Source organism: Micropterus dolomieu, linkage group LG12, assembly GCF_021292245.1.
Source record: "Micropterus dolomieu isolate WLL.071019.BEF.003 ecotype Adirondacks linkage group LG12, ASM2129224v1, whole genome shotgun sequence".
In the NCBI taxonomy this organism is placed as follows: Eukaryota; Metazoa; Chordata; class Actinopteri; order Centrarchiformes; family Centrarchidae; genus Micropterus; species Micropterus dolomieu.
The window spans coordinates 18,931,972-18,958,386 of NC_060161.1; the positions used below are offsets into that span (position 1 = coordinate 18,931,972).

The 26,415-nt window shown below is 40.6% G+C and overlaps 2 protein-coding genes and 1 long non-coding RNA gene across 13 annotated transcripts; 1 reads left to right on the plus strand and 2 right to left on the minus strand.

Moving 5' to 3' along the window:
- Window positions 1-1,918: 1,918 nt before the first annotated feature.
- On the plus strand, window positions 1,919-18,093 carry LOC123980083 (butyrophilin subfamily 2 member A2-like). 7 transcript variants are annotated; one of them, XM_046064292.1, is made up of 11 exons: window positions 10,728-10,865; window positions 11,064-11,120; window positions 12,308-12,676; window positions 12,766-13,059; window positions 13,145-13,228; window positions 13,472-13,567; window positions 14,072-14,107; window positions 14,439-14,462; window positions 14,579-14,623; window positions 14,702-15,318; window positions 15,452-18,093. In XM_046064292.1, the coding sequence occupies exons 1-10, from the start codon at window positions 10,826-10,828 to the stop codon at window positions 15,298-15,300; spliced, it is 1,644 nt and encodes a 547-aa protein (XP_045920248.1). In that variant the 5' UTR covers window positions 10,728-10,825; the 3' UTR covers window positions 15,301-15,318; window positions 15,452-18,093. The 7 variants fall into 7 exon arrangements, with proteins under 7 accessions (XP_045920252.1, XP_045920253.1, XP_045920248.1 ...); XM_046064296.1 differs by lacking the exons at window positions 10,728-10,865; window positions 11,064-11,120; window positions 12,308-12,676; window positions 12,766-13,059; window positions 13,145-13,228 and adding exons at window positions 1,919-2,300; window positions 2,386-2,469; window positions 2,679-2,714; window positions 3,273-3,308; window positions 3,546-3,569 and having other exon boundaries at window positions 13,472-13,507; window positions 14,702-18,093; XM_046064297.1 differs by lacking the exons at window positions 10,728-10,865; window positions 11,064-11,120; window positions 12,308-12,676; window positions 12,766-13,059; window positions 13,145-13,228 and adding exons at window positions 1,919-2,291; window positions 2,386-2,469; window positions 2,679-2,714; window positions 3,273-3,308; window positions 3,546-3,569 and having other exon boundaries at window positions 13,472-13,507; window positions 14,702-18,093.
- Window positions 12,082-17,021, minus strand: LOC123980084. Its single transcript, XR_006827368.1, has 3 exons — window positions 16,698-17,021; window positions 14,773-15,001; window positions 12,082-13,047 (listed from the first exon to the last, which is right to left on the minus strand). It is a non-coding gene; the product is annotated as an uncharacterized LOC123980084 (long non-coding RNA).
- LOC123980081 lies at window positions 18,082-26,415 on the minus strand. Of its 5 annotated transcripts, none has more exons than XM_046064285.1 (8): window positions 26,207-26,415; window positions 24,566-24,675; window positions 24,272-24,356; window positions 23,998-24,193; window positions 21,961-23,033; window positions 20,258-21,048; window positions 19,551-19,754; window positions 18,082-19,438 (listed from the first exon to the last, which is right to left on the minus strand). In XM_046064285.1, the coding sequence occupies exons 1-8, from the start codon at window positions 26,347-26,349 to the stop codon at window positions 19,194-19,196; spliced, it is 2,847 nt and encodes a 948-aa protein (XP_045920241.1). In that variant the 5' UTR covers window positions 26,350-26,415; the 3' UTR covers window positions 18,082-19,193. The 5 variants fall into 5 exon arrangements, with proteins under 5 accessions (XP_045920241.1, XP_045920242.1, XP_045920244.1 ...); XM_046064286.1 differs by lacking the exon at window positions 26,207-26,415 and adding an exon at window positions 25,822-26,079; XM_046064288.1 differs by lacking the exon at window positions 26,207-26,415 and adding an exon at window positions 25,583-25,800.

Here is a 26,415-nt window from a genome sequence, read left to right on the forward strand (position 1 = left end):
ATTAAAAGAAACGTGAGTTTCAAAAAGACATATCTTTGCTATTACCCCTGACATAAAGTAATGTGAGGTGACGCAGCTTTAACACTTTATTTATTCAAATGATTATTTAATTCATGATCTCATATTTATTATTTTATGTTCTGTCAGAGGGATTTTAAGATATGGAGCACATTGTCATCCAGTGGGTTTTCCTTCCAGAATAAAAAAAGGTATATACTACTACTGCACCGACTTATTGACATAGAGGTTGTGAGGTAAACATTTTATCTATATAGCTATGTATATTTAAAGGTGTAATATTTCTGAGGATTTATTGACAGAAATGCAATATAAAAACATAACTATTTCACTACTTTACTTCAGTGGAGTATAAAGACCTTACATAACGAACCATTATTGTTGAGAATATTTCTTAGGTGTCTTAAATGATGTAACAGGGAAAGGTAAGACAGGTCTAGCTTAGAGTAATTTAGCTGACCCCATAAGTTCTTGACATTATAGCTTTAGGTATTTCTCACACGTACTTGTCCTCGTCAGGAAGAGAACAATAGACTGATTAGTTAGAGACAGTAGCTCAGACGTCAGGCTAGCAGATATCAGTGTTCTCTGGGAATCTTACAAGGTTAAGTCCTACAAGAACTCACTGACTCCACAGATTAGAGAACAACTCATGGATAGTGAGAGATTCCAATATAATGAAGCACTGGAGTCTAAACTATCAGATAGATAGTTGTTCTTGGTGAAAGGTGACCTAATAGAGAAACCTATGACGTGTTCACATGTTGTATGCTGGCACTGTATCTCCCCGGGCCCAATAAACCGTGCTATGTTAAGTCTTCATCAGTCTCCGAAACTTCTTCACACCTGAACCTGGCTCACAACAATATAATTTCAACAATTATATTTCTATTACTTTAGAATGAGCCATTTCTGTCTACATAACCGTGAGTCCCCATTCCATGGAAGTCACCATGTTACATCGCCATGTTTCAACAGTAGCCGAAAACGGACAAACAGTGCTCAGAGCGCGTTTTGTCACTAAGTCCTTGTTCTTCTTCTGCTTTCGGCAGTGCAGATGCTCATCACTCCGTTGAATGTGTACGAAGAAGAAGAAGAGGAAATCATAATACTAATATACAGTCTCTGAGTAGTCATCTGGCTTATTAAGTAAGAAGAAAAGTGAATGTTAATGTTATTCTCCAGCGCTGTATCATGTGTTTGCTACATGGACAGAAATGTGCTTGTTACGTTCGTGAGACAAGGCAATATTATTATATTATTATTATAATATTATTGGCAATAAAATGGTACAGCATGGAAATTCAGATCAGCCAGCTAAACTTCACATTACTGCCCTGGTGGAAAACACTTTACTGCTAACAGCGTTATGATAACAAGACTGTGTGGAGAGGAACCTTGATTCGCACCTAACAACGCCTTTGTAAACGTCATGCATTATGTGGTTTATAATTGACTGTGGTGCAGAAACAGTGAGGCTTGCATTTTCCTGTTATCTGTCAGTGGTCATACTTGCACTGGATGTGATAGTTCTGAGATGTTCTTCATTAACTTGGGCATGTTAGTCCAGATGAGCCAACCCTCCCAAGTTACGGAAGTAACAAAGTGCATGATTACAGTACAGTAAAATAATGTAGTACAGGAGTATGAGACACCTTCATTTTTTAATGTTGCTGTTCTTTGATGAACAATTAACAATAATATTCGCAATATCTTATGGGTTTACTGAATAATTAAACTAATATAAATTCTTAATATATCTATCTCAAGAAAATTTCTTGACCAGGTCTATTTTGTCCCGTTTCGGTCACTGTAGCTATCTTACGCGCTTGGAACGTAGACTACATATAAGAAGTGGACAGAGTCATCGTGACATCACCTGTTGGTTTGTGGACTGCCATCTTGAAGCCTCGAGTTTGGCCAATAAGACGCTGCCAAGGATAGTGTCTGTTCACCTTTACATCAAAAGTTTTTCATATTCCTTCTAGAAAGGGGAGCCCCTTCACTTCTGTCAGCTGTGTGGAAAGAAGATAACGTGATGAATGTGAGCTGTGAGTCTGGAGGCTGGTATCCAGAGCCTATCCTGCGCTGGTCGGACCAAAAGCAGGTTCTGGACACAAAAAACCTGAATTACAGAAAAGAGTCTTCTGGTCTTGTGTCAGTCCACAGCTGGCTTCTTGTCGCCAGCTCCTCTGAGGTTTACTGCTCAGTGGGCCTCTCTGGTGAAGAGATGAAGGAGGCAGGAGTGCGCCTGGAAAACCCTCCTCAACCTGGTGAACAGGGTAAAGAGAATGAAGTGCATGTGTGCAACAGGTGCATTTTCACTAAAAACCAACAAACATACAAGATTTCTTGCTTTTTATTCAGGATCCTCTGCAGCTGGATGGGTGGCCTTCACACTAGCCATGTTAGTGTTAGCTGTACTTGGAGTGCTGTACTTCAAAGAGAGAGGTAAATGTTTGATTTTATATAAATGTTTTTTAAGAAAAACATGATGTAGATAACCACAATATATCACATATAATTAAATAAATACTTTAGAAACTCAGACAGCTTCATTAGATTATGATATTTTAATTAATTTGCCTGGCTAAATTGAATAAATTCAATGAAGTCAAACATCAAATAAATCTAAAGCCTGAAAATGTTTTATGTTTCAGGGAAGAAAGCCAATTCAGGAAATGACCACCCTGATGGTAAGAAGGACTGATTATGACCTTGTGTCACAACATATTTCTAGCAGCTTTGTTTGCTATATTTTTTGATGAAGTCCCAAAGTCACAGGTTTTCCTCTTTACTCTATGTATAGCTCATTAAATTGCCAAGGTATGAGAAAATAACTTACAAAAGGGAATAATGACCTAACCCTGGCCCTACACCACTGATTACAGTTTTACTTGGCGACTTGACATCTGGAAAGAGGCAGCTTTACTTTCAAGCTACAAACTGATAGGCCGTGTGCGAGTTTAGTGGACCTTTAGTATTTTGTTGTACAGAATGACATTCATAGATTTTCATTCTGTTTGCAAATGTCTTTACAATGATTGTTGATAAAATATAAAATATTTTTATAAATGTGTGTGCTTCTAGAGACGGTCAACTTTTTGTATAAACTCACTCATAATTCCAATAAATAGTTTAGAAACTGACTTTTTAGATTATATACAATGATACAATGATGTGTTTTAATTAATCTGTTTGGCTAAATTCAAACATCAAATAAATCTAAACCCAGGAAACGTTCTATGTTTCAGGGAAGGAAACCAAATCAGAAACTGACCATGTTGAAGGTAAGAAGAACCAGAGAGTCTCTTCAGACACATTATTTTTTATGCTTACTCAAAATTTCAGTGAAAGTTCATGATATGTATGTTAAAGGGGCACTCCAGAGATTTAGTATTTTACTTTAGTATTTAGCACTTCTGTAAAAGAATTGTGAGAGACAAATTTAAAAAATTGCCTACTTTCAATCAAAATCGATAAAATAACAGAACCCATGGATTAACTATTTTCTGTTATTTCCTCAGAGAATCAAAATCTTTTACCAAAAGGTGAGAAGTAACTCTGTCGCTGTTCACACGTTTTTTTTATTTTTAGTAGGAACAGATAATTGTATTGGCATAGAATCATTTTTTCTCTGTTACAGAACAGTAAATGTTGCACTTGACAAGAAGGAAAATCCATATCTCACAATCAAGGATCATAGACTGAGAGATTCCAACCGTGAAGATTTTCCTGATGGACAAAAGGTTACCTGTCTCACAGCTATCAAAGGAACACCTGGCTTCTCTTCTGGACAACACTACTGGGAGGTTTCTATGGGGGGTACCAATGAAGGCTTCAAACAGTCGTGGTGGGTAGGAGTTACAAGTGCAACTGTCTTCCCTCTGGACGCTGATTTCTCTCCAACTCCCTCTAATGATATCTGGTTCCTGACCTCTTCACCTGACAGAGCAGACACCTTTCAATTTAACACCGAACCAAAAGTTTTCCTGCCTGACCATTTCAGACCTCAGTCGGTTGGTGTGTATTTGGATTATGACAGTGGAGAGCTTTCCTTTTATAATGTGGAAGATAAGAGCCTCATTGGCAGTTTAACAGCTAAGTTCACAAGGGAAGTTTTTCCACTTTTCAATCCTGGTAAAGGTGACAAGGCAGCTATGGAGATAATACAGAGAACAGAACAGGCTCAGTGTAGTGACACGGGTAACTGTATAGATTCACCAGCACAAGAGCCTGAATAAAAGTGCTGTAAGAAAGCAAGATGAAAACACTCAGGATTTGTCTTATATACTTGCACTGAACACATATGGGGTGGCTGTGGCTTAGTGGGTAGAGCGATCATCCACTAACTGTAAGGTTGGTTGTTTGATTCCCAGCTCCACTAGTCTGAGACGATACAAAAACGTAACCATGTGTTGCTTTTACTTTATGGTTTCATTCAGTTCAGGGAAATTTGTCAGGCAGAGATTTTGGTAGTCATACTAAGTACTCTAAACGGGATAACATAACAGGATTTTAGAACTATTGAAATTTATTGATTAGAAACCTGGCAGTGCAACATGACCATGTCCATGTAAGAGGACCTGCAGTGTATGTAGATAGAAATGGCTCATTCTAAGATAATAAAAACATAACGGTTCATTATGTATGGACTTTATACACCACTGAAAACACATCCACCTAAATATAACACACTGGACCTTTAAGTCCCCAAAATGTCTGTTTACTCTGCCAAGATTGCCTATAAAACTGCAATAAAAAGTTTCTTAATGTGTATTAATGACATCAGCAGTATGATAATATGATTTGTTTATCCAATGTGCCAATGTGTTCATCTTGAGAGTGAACACTGTACACAGACAAGAGGACACGACGGTACAGGTGAGGTTATTGTTTGTAAGCATTACAGCAAAACCAATGTGACCCAAATGGTTTAATGCTACATAAAGCATGGGTCACATACAGTAAGAGTAACAGGGTCAGTGATACTAGTTCTTCCACAGCCTGTTTGGTAAACAAAGCAATTCTAAAGGTAGCGTTACCTGCTGAATGTTTACCTCCACCTTTAGGTTACAGTGGCTCATTTATGAAATGAACAGCTATTAAACTCTGCACTCACCTGCTTGCATCATCCTTGAGCAATGGGGCGGTTTCCACCAGGGGCTTTTCTAGGCTCTTGAGACATTGGGGGCTTAGCCCAGCACAGAAATTTTTCATGTTTTAACTCCCCCACCCCCCATTGCTGCGTCAATAAAGCAACAGTAAATTATATATATAGCCTACATTTATTATGAAATTTATAATTACTATTGATAACAATTAACACTGATATTAAATTGGGAGGTCCTCCCCCTCAAAAGTTTGGGCTTTAAACACTTAATTTTCTGCATTCTAGTGAATTTCTTTGCACCAATTTATTGAGGAAATGTCTTGGGTGACAATTCAAAATAAAAATATAGTGTAATATAATGCAGTAAGGATGTCAGATATGTTTCTCCTGTAGATCAACTTTTCTCATTTATTTTAATCCCAGCTGAGTCTACATACTGTACATGCAGGCATGCCTGAAGTAGCCTAAAGTCTCTTCAAATGTGCATATGGCACCTTTTCACCTCAATGATAACTAAACTTAATTAATCTGAATTCAGTTAAGAATTATTAATTGATGAAATATTCCATAGGGAGGTCTGGGGATTCCCCCCCATTTTTTTTAGGTCATATCTATCCATCCATCCATCCATCGTCAACCGCTTATTCTGCGTACAGGGTCGCGGGAGGTCATATCTATATATCGGTTATTTTCCCGCATTTGGCGAATTATTATTTTTTTGGTCCACAACACAAGAAACAGCTCCAGCAGAGGGGGAGGGAGTGGGTGCTGTAAGAGATGTGATTGGGGCAGCCCAATGTCAGTATAGGCCTGATGCTTTAAAAAAAGAGTTAGGCCAATATAAATAAATAATTTGACTTGTAGCCTACTGGATGAGACAAGCACACTGCTGTTCATCAGAGGAAGAATAATATTACTTTTCCCATTAACTAAGTAGTGTAACTAATTACTTTTCTAAAATGGTAATATTATTACTACTTACTAGTTACTAAGGCTCGTTACTAAATGCGCCATCCTTGACGTAAATCCACGACAGCTTAGCGGGACCAGACTTTGTTGTTCATGTCCGCTGAAACAGCCAAAAACTAAAGGAAGAATGGAAACCGAGGGAGAAAGGCATTATTTCCACAGCTGTAAGTAGCTAGCCTACTGCCATTATTGTGTCACAGTCTAAGATGCAAAGAACATTGTCGTCTATTTTTAACTCTGTGCAACCAGCAAAAAGCTTTCAACTGCGAACAATTCTACATTTATTGAAGCATCTGCAGAAAGAGCACAGCGACGTGAAACTTATAGAAAAAAAACTCCGGCAGCTACTGTCACTGATGCTTGGACTCGCGGGAGAGAGTGGCGTTAACGTTACATTTTGTAACTAGGCTACTTATAAATAAGCTACAAGTGCAGTAAAACCGCTGTTTAAAAGTCTGGATTTACTTGCTTTATTATTTACATCAGATTTACAGTTACAGTTGTATTCCAGGTGTATTAGAAGATATTCAGGAGCATTATAATCCACCTTATGATGGCTTTGATGGTTTATTGCATTAAAATATTGCTTTTTTTACCAGGTGAGGATGAAAATATCATATTTTTTCTGTATTTCAGACTACAGACTCATTACAGACTACATGGAGGTCCATGTAGTCTGTAATGGTAAAATAAATATGTTAATGTACAATGGATTTATATTCCATAGCTTCTGACCTTTCAAAGGAGACCAGAATTATGCATCTAGTCCTAATGGTTGAGGAGATATTACTGATTTATTTTGGGTATGTTATTTTAGGCGTTTTTCCTGGAAATAGGTGCCAGGGTCCTGGTGGTTAAGGGGCTGTTCCAGGTGGCTCCAATACATGATGATGATGACCCCGCCTACTGACACCTACAACAGAACACTCACACATGAATACTCAGCAACCAGACGTCCTGGGGACGTCACATGTGTTACAATCAGTAACAGTCCCAGCTCGCTATTGGTCCATGCAAAAAAAATGTATATATGGTTCATCATCTGTAGTACTTTTTTCTTTCGCCAAATCTTCTATAACTGTGGAATAGACCACCTGCTTCATGTCTACACTGGCACGCACCTTTCTAGTCTTTGCGACCATTCAAAGCTCTTTTACACTACTGCGCATTCACCCATTCACACCCATTCATACAGCATTGGGGGCAATTTGGGGTTCAGTATCTTGTCCAAGGACACACAGCCTAGAGGAGCCAGAGGATTGAACCACCAATCTTCCAATTAACGATGCCCCATGTGTGGAAAGTGCTGGATGCCATGATCTGGTTGGGGGTTACACACCAACCGGAACTTCATGCCCATCAGCTTTGAACAACCGTTGAGCTCACAGCCCACCCGCTCCAACGTGCAGCGTGCAGGCCTTGTGACACACCACAGGGACAATGCAGATGTACTGGACAATGATTGGGGGGTCAAACAGGTTAGTCTTGGTGCCATTGCTGTTCACGTTTTCAACAAATACACGATCTTTCCTCTCCTCTTGTCTCGTCCAGGCTCGAGGCCACCTTGAAGGCCTTGATGAACTCTGCTGTTCACATGCAACTGGCACCCTGCGTCACAATACCTGTAAAGTACACCTTTATTTGCAAGTGGATTTCTATCCATGTCATCTTGTCATGTGCAGTGGTGCTGCAGGCATTCACCTGTCCCTTGTTGTGAAGGCGAGATACCTCATTGCAGGTTTCTCCAGAGAAATGAATGGAACTCCTGCCCCAGTCACACAGGTTCCACCATTACTACACAAGTCCTCCTTGCAGTAATCACTGTTTACACCAAACACCAGACAAGCTGTAAAAAGTTGCAGCCAGTGGAAAAGTTGTATCTGCTCCTTCATAGCTGCTGTTTTTGTCAGTCATTGATTGGTTGTAGTTCATTAGTTAAAGGGACAACAGGACCGTTTGGAGGACAGCAGTGCTTTGGACATTGTTGCCGCCGTGGCTCGTGGTTGTTGTGCGGCTCTGTTAGCACCTCAAATTAACACTGCACATCCCTGCATTTATGTTACCCTAATCAATACCAATATTAAGTGGAGTAGTTTTCAGCCAAGTCAATTCATGAAAGTATGCCACAAAGATTACAAAACTGAACTATGATACCAGAGACAGCTACTGTAAAGTTAAAATGACAACTTCTGATAGAATTTTTCAGAATAAGGTGAATAAGAATAACTATACACATTTTAAGGCATGTATTGTATTTCATCCGGATCCATTCTGGTGTATCTCGTTGGTCTTGGTGGAGGCTCTCACGTGAAGATTTATAAACCACATAAACCCAGTCCAGGTTGTGGTACAGTCTATGAGTCTAGCCTAAGGACACAACCATGGAATAAGATTCCCAAAGCATGTTTGTGTAAATATTGTGATTAGAAGACCTCTCATGCTGTACTTTAACAAATGACAGAATATCTCTTTAGGAAAGAATGTGCTATGAACTTATAAGTAAATCAAATTTTTATTATGTTTATAATGAAAAATATTAGAGCTGGGCAAGAGTTAAAATTTTGTTACATTGTTACGCGCAAAATTGAATAATGAATTCTAAAGTAGTGTATTATAGCGGTGGAGCGGTCGTCTTATGTGCATGTGTTCACTCGCACAGACTTTACTTGGTCATTAACGTGCGATAAAATAATTGTCGGCGTTAATTAATTAATGCGATAACGTGTTAACGTGCCCAGCCCTCAAAAATATGTATGAAATCATAGATGTGTACTAAGAATAAAATGTATTATCTTGATTTAAATTCATTAGTTCACATTCCAGTTTTTGTCTGTATCTCCAGAGCATGATGTTCCATATAACGACTAACAATGATAATTATTTTTATTGAAAATTCTTCTTTTATTACTAATTTTATTCACTGCATTTTTTTTAGTACATCAGTGCATATTTATAAGCTACAGTTCACACACCCTAATCTAGAGATGGGATTGGAATTTTCTCAGTATTGGGAGGGACATGACCTCCCCAAAGAACGCCCCGATGGTCCACCCATCATTTTCAGGAATATAAACCAAATTATTATTCACATGAGTATCTAAATAAAAGTTCAATGGCGATTTTCAAATGAAACTTTCTATAATAGTACCCCAGTAAGATCATCAGACCATTAATTGTCATTATTATTATTATTATTATTATGAATTAGTTTTCAATTTATTCGTTTTTAATTTGTTCTATATTCTTTACTCATTTCTATTTATTCATATGATTATTTATTTAATGATCATTTGATATTGAACATTTGTCCTGTCAGAAGGATTTTGAGATATGGAGTACATTGTCATCCAATTTCCTTTCCAGATAAAGTGATATAATACAGACTTAATGGCATAGAGGTTGTGTCCATGAAGAAAGAAAATGGGATGATGGTAAGGTAAGTTAATTGTTTTGATTTTGTCAGGTAAACATTTTCATGTAGGCCACATTTAAGTTCAGCATTGCAGTTTTGCATTATCTGCTTCTACTATTATTAAGTAGGCTACGTGGTTAAATGATTTCTTTTTGTGTCCGTTTTAACCGTGTTTATTGTTGTTTTATGATCGGGAGGCTCCACATAGTGTTTTATTTAGAAAATTGACCGGATTCTCTGCCGTTCTGTGTCTAATGCTGCGTTCCATTTACCTCGGAGGTCGGAGCTGGGAATGACGTCACACCCGAGTTGACGGCGTTCCAGTTAACAAGTGGGAAAACCTCGCTCGGCCGGCTGTTTGTTTACAACTAGCCAGATTAGCTGTTGATACGACTGTTTATTAAAAAAAACACATTGTGCGGTATTTACTTACACTAAACACTGTAGCAACACGTCCACAGACAGCTGTTGGACAGCACTTTGTGTACGAACATTTATATGAGTCACAAGTAGTAGAAGTGCTAATAAATAGTATAAACTACAGCTTTCACTAATTGTTGATACCCCGACAGCCATCTTGGATCAAGGTCGTGCGGTTCTCCCGACTTCCCGAGTCGGAAATCCGACTTCAGTTGAAAGTTTCAACTGGGAACTCGGAAATTCCGACTTCCCATGTAAAATGGAACGCACCATGACTTCCTGCCTGGTTCGATCTGCTCTGTGCTGATTGACACAGCAAAAATAGACCTGCTACCTGCCTGCTATGTATTCTGCAGACCGGAGCGGAGAACCGCTTCTGCGCTTCAGGGACTTGTGCAGATTCCCGATCGCTGGCTATATCAACAATAAACACAGAAAACAGACAAAAGAGACAATTTAACTATGTAGCCTTCTTAACCACGGTAGAAGCACAAATATCAAGGACAACTTACCAAATCGACTAGGCCTACATGTAAACAATTCAGCAAAATCAGGCAGGCAATTCAGCCCTACTTTGACACACATTGTTTCCCTGAGTAAGACACTTAACCCCTCCTTGTTCCAGAGGCGTGCGACCTCTGATATAAATAGCAATTGTAAGTCGCTTTAAATAAAAGCATCAGCTAAATGAATAAATGTAATGTGGCGCAGCACACGCCGCCTGCTTGTGCAAGCCACTTTTTATTGCGCCATTTTATCATAAAGTGAAAGTGAAAGTAGGCTATCTGTCAAGTGGGGTGCAGTTGCAGTTTTTCCCAACTTGAAATTGAATTGAAACTTGAAAACTCCAAATATTTACCTAATTTCTTTCTTTTACGCACTAAATTCATAGCATGAAGGTTATTTCTTCTTGGAGTCAGGGCAGTACAATGGGTAAGCCGAGGTTTTAATTTGCACGCGTTGTCGCGACATTTTCGGCCTACGGTGCTCTTTCACGCTTTCATTATGTTATTGACGTTGTACTGATTTAAACCTGATTGTAAGGTGTGGAGAGGAGGTGTACTTCATGGCGTTACGGATGGTTTAACGCAAATAGCCGCCAGTCATAACTGTAATCCTTCCATTTTGCAGGTTCGCTGATTATGTACATTGTGGTAGCTCTTGGTGCATCGTGTAGTGCAGCGCCTGGTAAGCCTCTGTTTACTGCCTACATCCTCACATCTGTTTTATAAGTGTGATATTCCTGATCATAGTATTTCACCGTGTAGTAGCCTGGGACTCTCCCATCTTTTCCTTTGGATCAATTTAGTCAGATTTATTCACTTTTTTTTAATGCTAATTAATTGTGCTTAACATAACAACTTTGCTTTGATTTGTCAAGTAAGCCTTATTTGAATGAGAGCTTATGTCCTCTTTGAACAAAACATGATTTAGGCTATCAAGAAACGTAATCTAGGGCTGCACGATTAATCTAATGGCGAATACAATCGCGTCATTCTAATCTGACTGCAAAAAGGTTGCGATTTAATTCTTTTTTTCAAATTAAAGAGTGGCGTTCTCTATGTCTGCTCGTTATCCTTGCCTAACCAGGCTCTCGCACGCCCCTAAAAACCACACATGCAAACCAGATTTATTAGCAGCGTGCGAGTAACGTTAAAGAGAAGATAAAGGTTTGTGTTTGGATCGCTGGCCATTTAACGTTAGCTGTATCGGTGCCTTTTGTTGTTCAACATGTTCATCTTTTCATAAAGCCAACGTGCTGTCAGTACCTTTTCGTCAACCGACCAATCACAGCCTGGATGTTGAACAATATGATTATTGACAAGTTAGTACATACCAATTACCAAATTAAAGACCAGTGTAGAGCCTTTCGCTTGCTCAAAGATTTAATTTAAAAAACAACAACACAGAAATGAAACAGCTGTAACTGGATTTAATAATCAACTAATGGTAAAATAGTGGTATTATATGAAACTATAACGAATACAGTAATTGATAAATTAACACTAACAGTATACTATTAACTGACCATTATACTTTTTATTTAATGTTAAACACTCATTTAAACCTCCACTGTTATTTATTTTTGGGCTGGTGGAAAAAAAGAACCAACTTTTTCTTCTTATGTTCGGTTTAACTATGTTTGAGCTGAGAAAAAGCTGTAAATTATTAATCAAGCAAGTAGACTCATAGTAACATTTGTTCCATTATATTGCAAATCGCAATATCGTCCACAATAATCGCAATACGACTTTTTCTCCAAATCTTGCAGCCCACGTAAAAACCCATCTTCACTCAGTACTTATACTACTACTACTACAGAATATATTACAAAAACATAAACTTCAACAACATGTATGTTGCCTATTTGACAGTTTCAGGTAGCCTTGTGGTTTTGGTCCAGTCCCCTGTCACGGTACACCACGGCCACAAAACCACATTACCATGCTGGCTCAATCCACCGCAAAGTGCAGAGGGTTTCGAGGTTCGTTGGTACCGTCACAACAACTTTGATTTCCCGGCCATGCTTTATCGGGCAAAAAAGTTTGACGATACATCTCAGGAAGCTTCGTACAAGGGCAGAGTCTCCTTTGGCTTAAAGGATGCAGCCTCTGGCGGACGGAAGGAAGGTGATGTGAGCCTGCAGCTGGTAAATGCTACACTTGAGGATGCAGGAGATTACGTTTGTTATGTCAGCAGTGATCAGGGTTATGATAGTGAAAGCGTCAGTCTCATCGTGACTGGTGAGTATCATGAAAGTGGAGAAAACGCACAAAAATAAAGGATAGTGTCTGTTCACCTTTACATCAAAAGTTTTTCATCTTCCTTCTAGAAAGGGGAGCCCCTCCACTTCTGTCAGCTGTGTGGAAAGAAGATAACGTGATGAATGTGAGCTGTGAGTCTGGAGGCTGGTATCCAGAGCCTATCCTGAGCTGGTCGGATCAAAAGCAGGTTCTGGACACAAAAAACCTGAATTACAGAAAAGAGTCTTCTGGTCTTGTGTCAGTCCACAGCTGGCTTCTTGTCGCCAGCTCCTCTGAGGTTTACTGCTCAGTGGGCCTCTCTGGTGAAGAGATGAAGGAGGCAGGAGTGCGCCTGGAAAACCCTCCTCAACCTGGTGAACAGGGTAAAGAGAATGAAGTGCATGTGTGCAACAGGTGCATTTTCACTAAAAACCAACAAACATACAAGATTTCTTGCTTTTTATTCAGGATCCTCTGCAGCTGGATGGGTGGCCTTCACACTAGCCATGTTAGTGTTAGCTGTACTTGGAGTGCTGTACTTCATAAAGAGAAGTAAATATTTGATTTTATACAAATGTTTGTTATATGTTTTTTTAAAGAGAAAAATTAACTACATAAAACAAATGAATAAAATCCTGAAACAGATGTGGATAACCACAGTATATCATATGTAATTCCAATAAATACTTTAGAAACTTTATTTCAACTTTATTAGATAAACAATGAAACAATAATGTGTTTTAATTCAGTCAAACATCAAATAAATCTAAAGCCTGAAAATGTTTTATGTTTCAGGGAAGAAAGCCAATTCAAGAAATGACCACCCTGATGGTAAGAAGGACCAAAGAGTTTCTGTAGACACATTATTTATTACTCTTGCTCAAAATTTCAGTGAGTATTACCTTTTATATTATATATATATTTCTAGCAGCTTTCTTTTCTATATTTTTTGATGAACTCCCAAAGTCACAGATTTTCCTCTTTCCTCTTAGCTCCTTAAATTGCCAAGGTACGAGAAAATAACTTAAAACTTAAAAGGGAACAAGAGAATGAGATAGCTTAACTTTCAAGCTACGAACTGATAGGCCGTGTGCGAGTTTTAGTATTTTGTTGTACAGAATGACATTCATTGATTTTCACCCTGTTTGCAAATGTCTTTCCGATGATTGTTGTTAAAATGTAAAATAATTTTATAAATGTGTGTGCTTTTAGAGATGGTCAGCTTTTTGAATATACTCACTCATAATTCCAATAGATAGTTTAGGAACTGAATTTTTAGATTATAAACAATGATACAATGATGTGTTTTTATTGTTGTGCTTGGCTGAACTGAATAAATTCAGTGGCAAAATTAAATCAAACATATCTAAATCCTGAAAATGTTCTATGTTTCAGGGAAGAAATCCAAATCAGAAACTGACCACGCTGGGGGTAAGAAGGACCACAGAGTCTCTTCAGACACATATTTTTATTACGCTTACTCAAAATTTCAGTGAAAGTTCATGATATGTATGTTAAAGGTGCACTCCAGAGATGAAGTATTAGATTTTAGTATTTAGCACTTCTGTAAAAGAATTGAGAGAGACAAATTTTAAAAATCACCTACTATGAATCAAACTGCAAAAAAACAGTGGACCCTTCATTTCTCAGAATGGATAGTACATCTCATGAAAAGGACATTGAACTTCATGTTTAGAATCAGTGGAGTACCTCGATAAAATAACAGAACCCATGGATTAACTATCTTCTATTGTTTCCCCAGAGCTTCAGAAACCTTTACTAGAAGGTGAGATATAACTTTTTTGTTGTTAAAAATGTCAAAGCAAAACACTGACTGTGTCACAAACATTGCTTGCGGAACAGATAATTGTATTGGTACAGAATATTTTTTCTCTGTTACAGAAGTGATTCTGTCACCAGATCTATCAACAGCTAGAAAGTATTATGGTAAGAATTTATGGTAAATAACAATTATTTATTTCTGTATTTCTGATTCATTCTAAAATTTGTTTAACTTTTCAACAGTAAATGTTACACTTGACAAGAAGGAAAATCAGTATCTCAAAATCAAGAACAATATACTGAGAGATGCCTACCTGGGAGGAGCTGATTTTCCTGATGGACAAAAGGTTACCTGTCTCACAGCTATCAAAGGAACACCTGGCTTCTCTTCTGGACAACACTACTGGGAGGTTTCTATGGGGCGTCCCTCAACAGTCTTCAAACAGTCGTGGTGGGTAGGAGTTACAAGTGCAACTGTCTTCCCTCTGGACGCTGATATGTCTCCAACTCCATCTAATGGTTTCTGGTTCCTGTCCTCTTCACCTGACAGAGCAGACAGATTTCAGTTTAACACCGAACCAAACGTTTTCCTGCCTGTCCATTTCAGACTTCAGACGGTTGGTGTGTATTTGGATTATGACGGTGGAGAGCTTTCCTTTTATAATGTGGAAGATAAGAGCCTCATTGGCAGTTTAACAGCTAAGTTCACAAGGGAAGTTTTTCCACTTTTCAATCCTGGTAAAGGTGACAAGGCAGCTATGGAGATAATACAGAGAACAGAACAGGCTCAGTGTAGTGACACGGGTAACTGTATAGATTCACCAGCACAAGAGCCTGAATAATTATTTTATCAGTAATAAGTGTTGTTAGAAAGCAAGATAAAAACACTCATCCTGAGTGTTTTATGTTTAATATATCCTGTGTGAAAGGGAGAAAGAGGATACAAAATTGAACCACGTGTTGCTTTGACTTAATGGTTTTATTTAGTTCATGGAAATTTTTTGAGTGACTTAAATGGGTGACCACACAACATTTTTAAATAAGTCATATTAAAGCTAAAATTTTGATAGACACGCTAACTTAAACTGAAAACCAATTCTGCATGAGATAAAATAATAGAAGGGTTAAACTAAATGTACAGTACCACTTCTGTGAAGCACATAGTGATTGTGTTTTGGGGGTTTCCGTCTCATTTTCGTGAACGCAATATCTTGTCCCTCAATTGGGACAAGATATTGCCTTGAGGGAATTTGTTGAAATTGGGCACAAACGTTCACTTGGACTCAAAGACTAACTGATAAGAATTTGGTGGTCCATGGTCACTGTGATCTCACAAAACATGTCTTTGGCCATAAGAATTAATGCAGTATTTATGACACAATTTCATATAGAGGAAGTGATGACATTTTTTAGCCAAAAGGTCGAAGGTCAACTTCACTGTGACGTCATAATGTCCTGGAAAAACATACCATAACTCAGAAACAGAAGGGGAGATTGTGACCATATTTCACAGTTGGTCACACAGTTGGTTTTGACTGAAAGCTCAAAGGTCATTGTGACCTCAAAATAGAGTTTTGGTCATAATTTAAGAATGAAATTGGTGATTTCAGATTTCACACACGTCGACTGGGGCGACACAGTGAGTAAACAATGGCTTTCCTCCATCTCCTTCATTTTGCCTTTCATTTCCTGCCTCAAATGTGAATTTCGAGCGTCATCAGAATCACATGACCGCAAACAACATATTGAAGCTAATCATGCTCTTGTGAGTGAGTTTCACCAACTGCCCATAGAGAGGCTTCACATCTAAAAATGGAGGAAACAAAAGCACCACATTTTGTGTAGCTGTACTCTCTAAATTCCCTCTACATAGTAATCAATGTGGTCCTGTGTGGGCAACATCTATAATAATCCTTCGTTAATCAGTTCAACAACGTGTGTTGACTAGAATCATACATATTGTTACTATAGTGCTAACGATCGTTAAGCCAAAAAAATGTACTTTTTGAATTTTTTCAGTTCAAAAGTATTCACTACATACAATATATTATATGAGTCTTGACAGACAGGGATGTAAACTGCAACTTGAATGGTTGGCAGAGACATACAACCTTGGGACAGTAACTAGTTTGTTGAAGCTGCTAACTGACAACTTAGCTCTGTTGTTAAATGTGAGTTTGGGATGTAAGGTAAACATACCATTAAACGAGTAGTTGTACATTTTTGGAAATACACTTACTTGCTTTCTTGCCAAGAGTCAGATGAGAAATCTGTGTGCGAAATACTTAGCTCCATCCGGCAGCCAGTTAGCTTAGCTTAGGACAAAGACTAGAAATGGTGAAACAGCTATGGTGTCCTTCTTCTCGTTTACCTCAGCAAAAAAACAAAGGCGTAGTTTTCCAAAACTACTAGTGTAGTAGTAGTGTAGTGTTGTGGGCATGATAGCCTAGTGCTTAATACGCATACCATATACTGTGATGTCTCTGTTGCTTTCCTGTTTGCTTCTGTACATGAACACTGGTACTAATTGATAATGCAGGCCTCCTGTCTTTGGCAAACTGCATGTCAGTATGGTTTTTCAGACTTCGCATCTTCTCAAATATAAACATAGTTATGCCTTGTATGCAACTGATTGATCTACATTTCGTTTTCTATAGCAACGTGTTTCTGTTGTGTCCACCATCTGTAAGGTTTATTGAAACTGTGTTAATTGTGAAACCATATTCTTTTCGACAGTACTTTATACACTATAAGTAAAAGTGCACTGACACGTATACTCATTTTATTTAGAGACTAATTAGAATTTGTTTATCTTATGAATTTATCATTGTTTGTGCTCAGTTGCTGCCTTTGAAATAGCTTAAATTGTGATTGTTGTTTTGGGGATTTAAATCAGTTTTTAAAAACACTTTTACATTTATAAAGCGCTGCTGTCAATCACAAAGACTTATCAAATAGAAATATCACAGAGCTCATTTAGGTTCCAAAGGGTGCACATTTCAAAAAAGCTGGTTTGTGCAATCTATAATCTTATTGGTCTTGCATAAGGGACTCTAGGTGGCCTTTTTCAAGATACAGCAGGTTACAACCAGAGTAGGACAACAAAATGACAGACCCTCTTACTAATTTAATTCCTGGCCTCGTGAAAAACCATCTCATGGTTCAGCGTATGGTACAAAGTTCTCAGTGGAACAATACCTCAAGATATTGGTCTTATTTTAATACACTTGATGATTATGACCTTCTACCAGCTGCATCCCGCAGTCACAGGTTTTCCTCTTTCCTCTTTGTTCAGCTGATTGAAGTGTCAAGTTGGGAATTGGCTGACATATTTACTTTATCAGCTATTTAGAAACTGACATACAAAAGGGAACGATAACCCAGCTGTGGCCCTACACTGCTGGTTACAGTTGTGCTTGTGGCTTGACATCTGGAATGAGGCAGCTTTACTTTCAAGCTACAAGTTGATGTCGTTGACCTTCTATATTTTGTTGTACACGATGTCATATTTTTTATAGTTTACAAATGTCTTTTCAATGAAAGTTGATCAAATGTAAAATCATACTATAAATGAATGTGCTTTTAGTGGATAGCAGTTTCTTTTTTAAATAAACTCAATCATATATGGGATCCCATATTTATTTGTCATTTCTATTTCTTTGTCTCACTCTGCATCCACAATGTAAAACTCACATTACAGTCCAGTTTAAGAAAACACAGCAAAATGTCATACACTTTAATAAGTACAGGTAGTATTTACAGTATATACACCATAACACAATACTAACTTTGTAATCACTATTGTATACTTTTCATAGATTAAGAAGTATTTACATTATGAATAAGTCCACATGTTGATTCTGAAATAATTTTCTTTTTTAAAAATTCTGATACGTAATAAATTCAAGTAGGCGTGCCTTGATACATAATAGTCTGACTATGATCATAGAATAAGGGGTACGCAAGAACCACTTCACCGGTGCATCATGGTCCAAAACGTCCAAGAATACATTTTAATACACTTGTCAGTTGGGCTTCATGGGTTGGGGGCACAATGTCAGTCAATAACAAACACAAACTACACAAGTTCAAAGTTGCATCAGTCCTGAAGACGTGTATCATCTGTGTTGATTTTTAAAGATAGGAACCATTCGTTTCTTCCTCCAAAGCTTTACACATTCATGTTTGGTCATTAGCCTTCAGTGGAAGTGAACACCAGACCAAGGAGCATTTGCTGTGACATGTCCTTGTAGTCTGAAGCGCATACTGCAACCTCCTGGACTGGTATCACTCGAGGGACATTTGTTGCATGTCACCTTCTCTCTCCCATATCTCCTACTGCTCTCCAGTAATGATGACATGAAAAATAATGTAAGAAAAAAGAAGCATTCACTCTGTCTGAACTCCCATTCACACTTTTGAGTACATCGCCCAACCACTTAAATGCATCTGCAAAACAGACAGTGGGCATCCTGAACACTGAGTGTGAACGATCCTTAAATGGAGCAACCCATCTGTTTTCTTAGCTTAGTCAGTTTATTACACTACTCACTTATGACCGGGGTGATGAAACTGGGGATGCACCCAACGTCAGGTACCGCTCCCATGAAAGAAAAAAAGAAAAGAAAGAAAAAATAGAAGCTGCACCCTACCATGACCAAGACATTTTCTCTTCAATGTGATTGCTGGTGGTTTATACATTATGGTACGTGTCCTCTGCTGTGTCTGTTTTGCCCTAGCAGACAGAGGCAGCACTTTCCCTCCTCCCCTGCTTCTTCAGCAGCTGGATGCGGTTGTGGACATAAAACTTGATGGCCCTCCAGTCTCGCTGGTTGCTCACCAGCAGAGGGCAGAGTTCCAGGCAGCGCTCACAGTCCGCTTTCGCAGGGACTCGCAACTCCAGGAGGTTTCTATTTAGGTGAGTCTCTACTGCTACACGCTCTGCCTCGGACCAGGGACGCTTCAGCACACCACGCTTCCCTGTGAGGCAGAGGGGGAGGCGTTAACATGATGTAAACAAACAGAATGCAAAGGATCAAATTTATAAGGATGTGACTGAACTTGGGAAGTCATACACTGATGGACAGATTACCCGATTTTGGTGGAATACATCTCCTCTTATGAACAGTGGCTATCGATGGGCTGACTGGAGAAGGAATGGCCACTCTCTTCTTCCGTGGCGGTCGCCCCGGTCCTTTCTTCTTCACCATCACCTCAGCTTTCTCCTTAACGTCCTCCTTTTCTTCCTCTGCCTCTGAATCTTCTGAAAAGGAGTCTGCTGAGTTGCCAGACATTACTGTATACCAGAGAAAAAAAAAAAAAAAAGGGTAGATAACCAAACATATATGACTAACACACATAATAATTTAAGAAAAGGGATTAACTGTTGCATTAGTATAGCAAATATGTCTCTTGAATGAATCTGGCTGTAAAATGTTGTGCTTCAACCTCCCTAAGGCCTTTAAAAGGAATAGTTCTGTGTTTTGAGAAAGACACCTTTTGGCTTTCTTGCTGAGAGTTAGATGAGAAGACTAATGCTACTCTCATGTATGCAAAATATGCAGCTACAGCCAGCAGCTAGTTAGCTTAGCATAAATACTGGAAATAGCTCACTACACCTTATATCTTGTTTGTTTAATCTTTACAAAATCCAATGGGTTTTACTATTACTTGGTGGGGCTCAGTGACTTCTTGGAGTCTTTGCTGTTTACCTGGAAACTTCGCAGTGACAACCAGACTCCAGTAAATCACTGCTCTGGGCCAATAAATAGACAGAAAATGCATGATGCTGCTCCTTACCATCCAACTCGAGGCAGATATGCTGCAGGCTCATCCCTCGGAAAAGCACGCCCTCCCTCTCTCCATAAAGAACAACGCGACCAACACGACCCATAAGTGCTGGATCCCGAATGATAGTGGAGCAGTTCTGGGTAACGTGGTACTCTCGTTCCAGGAAGTCCTCCAGCCGTTTGGTAGCTCCACCCTGGCCATCGCCCTCCTCTAAAAGTAGCAGTTGGGTAAGTATTGCTACCTGCCGCCGCACACGCGTTGCTGTCAGTGCTCCGGCGTTCTTTGCCCCGCTGGCTCGTGCCAGGTTTCTCAGAAGGTCTGTGCCCCGCAGTGGTGTGGCAGGAGAGTGGTAGGGCCGGGAGAAGACATACGGGCTCTCTGGGTCCACACCAACATTGGGGCTGGTTTGAAGGAGTAGGTCCAAACAGGACTCACAGTGTGGCGGGAAAATAAGAGGCTGGATGCGACCACGCTTGCCCAAAACACCTGCCCGCGGGAGGGTACAGAGGACCTGGCGCTCGAAGGGGGACAGGAGGGCTTCCATGCCAGAGGGGGAGCTGTTATTGGAGCTGGCCTGTGGAGTTATGCGGTTGCGGTAGTCCTGGATCATGAGCTTGGCCACCTCACATTCCCGGTGGCGGTTGTAGAGGATGAGCAGGGAGAGGCTAGAATGGCATAGCAGGCGCCAAGCCTCGGCAGAGTGAGGAGAACGGGTTAAAGAAAGGAAAGAGGCGTGCTGCTGGCGGCGGAGGTAGACAACCAAACAGGAGAGGGAAGACAGCAGCGGAGACATGTGATGTCTGTTTGTGTGTTGAAAACGAGAGAGAAAAAGAGAGAGAGAGAATTAAATGCCTTAAATATAACAGCTAAATTAACAAAGTTAGGGCTGAACGATTTGGGGGGAAAATCTAATTGCAATTTTTCTGCCAGATATTGCGATTACGGTTCGATTTGCAATTTTTTTTATTGATGTTTAGTTAAAGTTCAATATTCACTGCCAGTCTATTTTTGACAGAAACCACATCAAGCAGCACAGAGAAGATGAACCAGGCAGGAAGTCAGACACAGAACAGCAGAGAGAATCCGGTAGATTTTCAAAATAAAACATCTGTTGCAGACTCCTGATCGTACATCAACAATAAACACAGTTAAAACAAACAACAACAACAACAAACAAAAAGAGAGATACAATTTAACTATGTAGCTACTTAACCATAGCAGAAGCACAAAAATCAACGACAACTGAGCAAATCTGAACAAGTCAGCAAAATCAGACAGGCTCTTATTCTGAAATGCTCTATGTGGATATGTAACGTTAGCCTGCAGAGATCAGAACGGGTTCACAGAGAGCTGTTATCCGTAGTTGGAAGCACACAAAATGCAACGTGTAGGCTAAACGCTCCGCAGCTGGAACACCTCAGTGTGAGTTGACGCCGGACAAAACCGCGGCATAGCCACTGCCTGTGTCGGTTCAGCTTTTAACCCACATTTTCCTCTAGTTTCGTTTTTTGTTGTAAAGTGAAAATCGCCGTCTTCACGATTAGCTAATCGCGTTCTTTCAAATTGCAATTTCTATTTGAAAATGATTAATCGTTCAGCCCTAAACAAAGCACGACCTGAAACATCATCAATAATGATCTAACTGGTAATAAGACTACAAAAAGTGTTTCAGAGACAACAGTGCAAACATAAAGACAATAATCTAATCCCACCTAGCAATCTCTCCATTCTTCTCCTCTGGTGCGTCATCTTCTGCTTCTCCACTCAGGTCCAGATCTTCATCTGGATCTATGTCTGGCTCTGGAGTAGGAGGAGGAACCAGCTCCTCGCGACTTCTCGAGCTCTCCACCTCCACTTTTTGCTGCTCTTCATGCTTTTCTCTCTTCATCCTCCGACCCCTTTTGGGAGTAGTTGGGGGAGGCGGTGACGGACTCTTTACTCGTGACACCATCGGGGGTGCGGGACGTTTTGTGGTGGGCACTGGTAAGCTAGGCCCCTTCTTGGTGGCTGCGGGCTGAGCCAAAGAAGGCGGTGAAAGCGAGAGGGAGAACGAGACGCCGCCTGTGCTCGAGCGTGTAGCTGGAGGGTCCCTCTCCCTGGCAAACAGAGAGGGTGGAGCAGGGTTTGAGGCCGAGGGCTGAGGGACAGCAAAGGAATGACTGTGAGGAGCGGAGGTGGAGGACGATGAAGGGTGAGGATGTGAGGCGCTGCCATTTGAAGAGCTGTGCGTGTGCAGGTGTGCCAGCTCCATGGCTGTTCTGACCTCTGGCTGGCTGGCGTGGTGCTTCTCCAAGTGGCGTGCTAGAGAGCGATAGTGGCGGCCACAGTACGGGCAGTGCTGCCGCCGGCTCACCGTGCCACCACTCGAGCTGCCAATGTTTATGTTAATGTTGTTGTTGATGTTTGTGGTCGGGGATGCCAGGGCGCTGACCTGGGTCTGGGACTGGGATCTGGCCGGGGTTGCCACAGATGCCGGGCGGGAAAAGGATGAGCAGGGGCGCCCAGGTCCCCTGGATGAGGTGGGCGAGCTCTTCTTTTTTGTACTGACCACCGCGGGCAGCTTACGTTTCTTGCGGCGGCGGAGCATTCGACCCCTTATCTCCTCCATTTCCTCTTCTTCATCATCGTCGTCGTCGTCGTCATCTTCCTCTTCTTCGTCCTCCTCTCGGTCTGAGTCACTGGGCTCGGAGTGGGTGAGTGGGGAGGATGAGGGTGACAATGACCAGGATGGGGTAAGGTAATCAGAGACGGAGAGGGACAGTGGGTGGGGGCCGGCCTCTTCCTCCTGGTTAGACAGATTTCAAATTAAAACAAACCACCATGTTGCCTCGTTCATTAAAATGACAATGACTATATAGGCGGTTTTATTTTCCCCACAGGTGAATGACTTTGCATATTCCGAATCAGGGAACATAGAGGCTGTTTACACATCCACATACAACAACTACGTGGGTGGAAATACAAACCAGTCGCAGTCTAATGCAAATAAAATCCAAAAGTCTGACACATAGGTCTGACTGCGCAGACATGCAGTATGTCCATCTGGTGCATAAATGTCTTCAAATAGCACCAATCATTGAACATGCTCATGTTTTTAGTGAACAGATCGTGTCCCTTTGTGAACGTGAACTCATGCAATGCTGTGAAAAGAGACACTTTGGAAAGTTATTATAACCTGTAGTAGTTAATAACAAATTATTAATTTTTTTATCCATTTAATTCACAACTTCCCATCTTGCAAACATGACTGTCGATAATGAAATATGACGGCCAGACGTCAACTACAGCAGCTAACGTAAACATAACATCAAACTTATATTACTGGCGCAGTCTGTATGGTCTAATAGTAAGTTAATCATATTAAGTTAATCAAGCAAATACATGCTAATTTGACATTTTACGGTAGGCCATTGTGCGTGACAATTTTCTCACAAGCCTTACTTGCACCATCGGCAAATTTAATACCTACAGCAAATTTAGGGTAAACACTGGGTTTTGGTCTTTTCATGGGATTTGCTGACAATAAGAAAAATACAGAACATCACAAGACTTAAAGCAATATGTGAAGGTGTACCATCGCTACGGTTGAGAATGCGCTTCGACTGCCATACCAACGAGCCTGGCTCTTTGCCATTGCGGTCAAGTTGCATGTTTGGTACCCTATAGACCCGGGTCTGAATCCGGGTAGGGTGACTACTCTTGCTCTTCTCTACACAATCCTTGTCCACTTTATTCAGTTAATAGCTCACCATTGCATTCTCTCCCCAGTCAGTCAAGCTGTAGTCGACTGTGATCTCCTCCCCTTTGGCGATGTCGCGGATTGCTATGACAACCAACCGCACCTGGGTCCCACAGTGGACTTCTCGAATCCGGCAGTTCGGCGGCGGATGGAAGAGCACAGGTCCCCGAACTCCACTTGCTCCCTCCTCCCCCAACTCTGGCACACTGGAACACATAAACTGACATTAGCAATATGGATCCCTAACTTACAAAAAGAATCACCACGGTGAGGGTCCTCCTTACCAGAGCTGAGTGGGATCAGGCAGGTAGTAGGGACTGCCGGGTGGAGGGAGGCGGTCTTCTGCACCCTCTGGATACTGACTATCACCTGGGACAGAGTAGACTGTTTAAATCCAGCACATCTTAACTGCTTAATCACCAAGCACAGGCCTTATGTTTGAAAGATGAAAGGCGGCTCTCCTTAATACAATACACTGATACATACAACATGGTACATTTGTTTTCCATAAGCACCAGAGTGGATAAAAACACAAACAACAGGTGTCAAAACGTGTGTGTCTGTGTTTCTATATATACCGGGGCTGTAGCTGTGCTCCGACATGCTCTCCTCCTCCTCATCTTCTGTTACATACGCTCGGTCACACACCTTCACAGGTGTCCCCTTCCTTTTTCTCCCACACACGCGGCTGTGAAAACAAATCCAGGGCTTCACTTAGCATAATGATGCATTCAGACAAAGCAGTGATCAAGACTTCATAACTGCAAGTATTCAACTGGAGGGCAGCTGAAATGAGCAGAGCATGTGAAACATATGGCAAACACTTGAATCTGTTCACATAACATTTCTCTTAGGTGGGTGACTCATCCACAACAACAATAATGCTATGAAGTACTTAACTAGCGAAGGTGGCAGCAGTGGTGACAATAGTGTATTTGTTGTTCTTCCACAGAAATGTTTAAATGTCTTTGATTTGACAAACAAAGAAAAATCCTGCATATATTGCTGGTTTAAGTATACACAGTTTGGCAGAAGAAAAGCAGGCCTTGAAAATCATATAAAGGACCAACTACATTTGAGCTTTCCATTTTGCCTTAGTGTTAATGAATTAGCCAATAAAATTTCAGAAAAAGCTATAAAAAGTGCCAATTTCGAAGAGCCAATTGAGACCTTTTAATTTAACAGCCCAGAACTCAAACATATAAAACATATAACAGCTTAAAAATTCTCACATTTAAAAAGCAAGAAACAACAATTATTCCTTGTTATATTGTGATAAATTACACAATACAGTTTCTGTCTATGGCTCTACCTCATAACTATATTTTAGTACCACATGGTCTACCGTCCCTGCAGCAGGTTTGCCTGCCAATCGTGGTGTAGATCCCTAGTCCCTGATTTGAGGACCATGATTGAGAAAAACCAGTTTACTGTAAACAGGCAGCTGTTGTGGAGAACTTACTTTAACTATGTCGGTTATCATGATTTCTTTTCTAAATACTGGACATGGCCCCACCCCTTAATCCAATCACGTCAGACAGTATAAATGCATTTATAAGAGGTCTAATTAGCACCACAAAGAGTCCCTAACTCACTGAGCCTGGAGTCAGTCAACTGTTTTCGGATACAATTTTGGTCATGGTCAGCAACTTTGTTTACTCAAAGCCATGATCTGCACCAGCTGAGCAGCCAAGCAGTGTTGAGAGCATAATAACACTAGCATAGCTTGTTCGTTGGATATTATGTCCCGGAATCTGTAACGTTAGTCTTAAGAAATCTGACATGACAGGGAGTATCAACAAGGGAGCAGATTATTGGCCAGCTAGTTACGTACTGATGATTCCTGCAGGCTAACATTAATGCTAAACCTCGGCTAGCCAGTTAGCTTTCAGCAGCTAACGTTGAGACTTCTGTCCCGTCAAAACACAAAAAATAAGGCTGGCGATTAACCGCGAGCTGAGGCGGGTAGGAGAAGACGCAGCCTCACAGGATACAGCAGCTGCAACCCAAAAAAGAAACAAAACACTCCTTTCCTGCTCCCTTTTCTGCAATATAACGATGAAATCATGCACGCGGAATAAAGGCTCCTAACGTTTAACTAAAACAGACGTGCACGCTCGCGGCGCGTGCGTCTCGGGGCTCTTGCATTTTGCTCACAAATCCCCGGTGAAAACAAACCCCGCGCGGCGACAAACCGGAGGCAGGCCGTGCTCACTCACCCCCTCGGCGGCGGCGGTTTGCTCCCATCCCCGTCGCTGTCGAGGGTCGGTGGTTCCCGGTAGTCAAAAGGCGACCGTACAGTCTCCGCCATTAGGACTCCCTTCGCTACCTCTCGCGCTCCGGTAGATTGCAGAACGCGCATGTGCACAACATCCTTTGGGGTTCTAATGGTAAAATGGGGTGCACTCAGATCTGAGGAAGATAAAGA

Bases quoted from the DNA above. Each gene is read 5' to 3' on its own strand.
- LOC123980083 (XM_046064290.1), top strand. From the start codon at position 10,826: ATGAAGGTTATTTCTTCTTGGAGTCAGGGCAGTACAATGG. The intron at 12,677-12,765 runs GTGAGTATCATG...TCTTCCTTCTAG, and splicing joins CGTCAGTCTCATCGTGACTG to AAAGGGGAGCCCCTCCACTT. The intron at 14,463-14,578 runs GTGAGATATAAC...TCTCTGTTACAG, and splicing joins TCAGAAACCTTTACTAGAAG to AAGTGATTCTGTCACCAGAT.
- LOC123980081 (XM_046064285.1), bottom strand. From the start codon at position 26,349: ATGCGCGTTCTGCAATCTACCGGAGCGCGAGAGGTAGCGAAGGGAGTC. The intron at 24,676-26,206 runs GTGAGTGAGCAC...TTGTTTTCACAG, and splicing joins AAACCGCCGCCGCCGAGGGG to CCGCGTGTGTGGGAGAAAAA. The intron at 19,439-19,550 runs GTAATCTGTCCA...TCTGCCTCACAG, and splicing joins ATGTATTCCACCAAAATCGG to GGAAGCGTGGTGTGCTGAAG.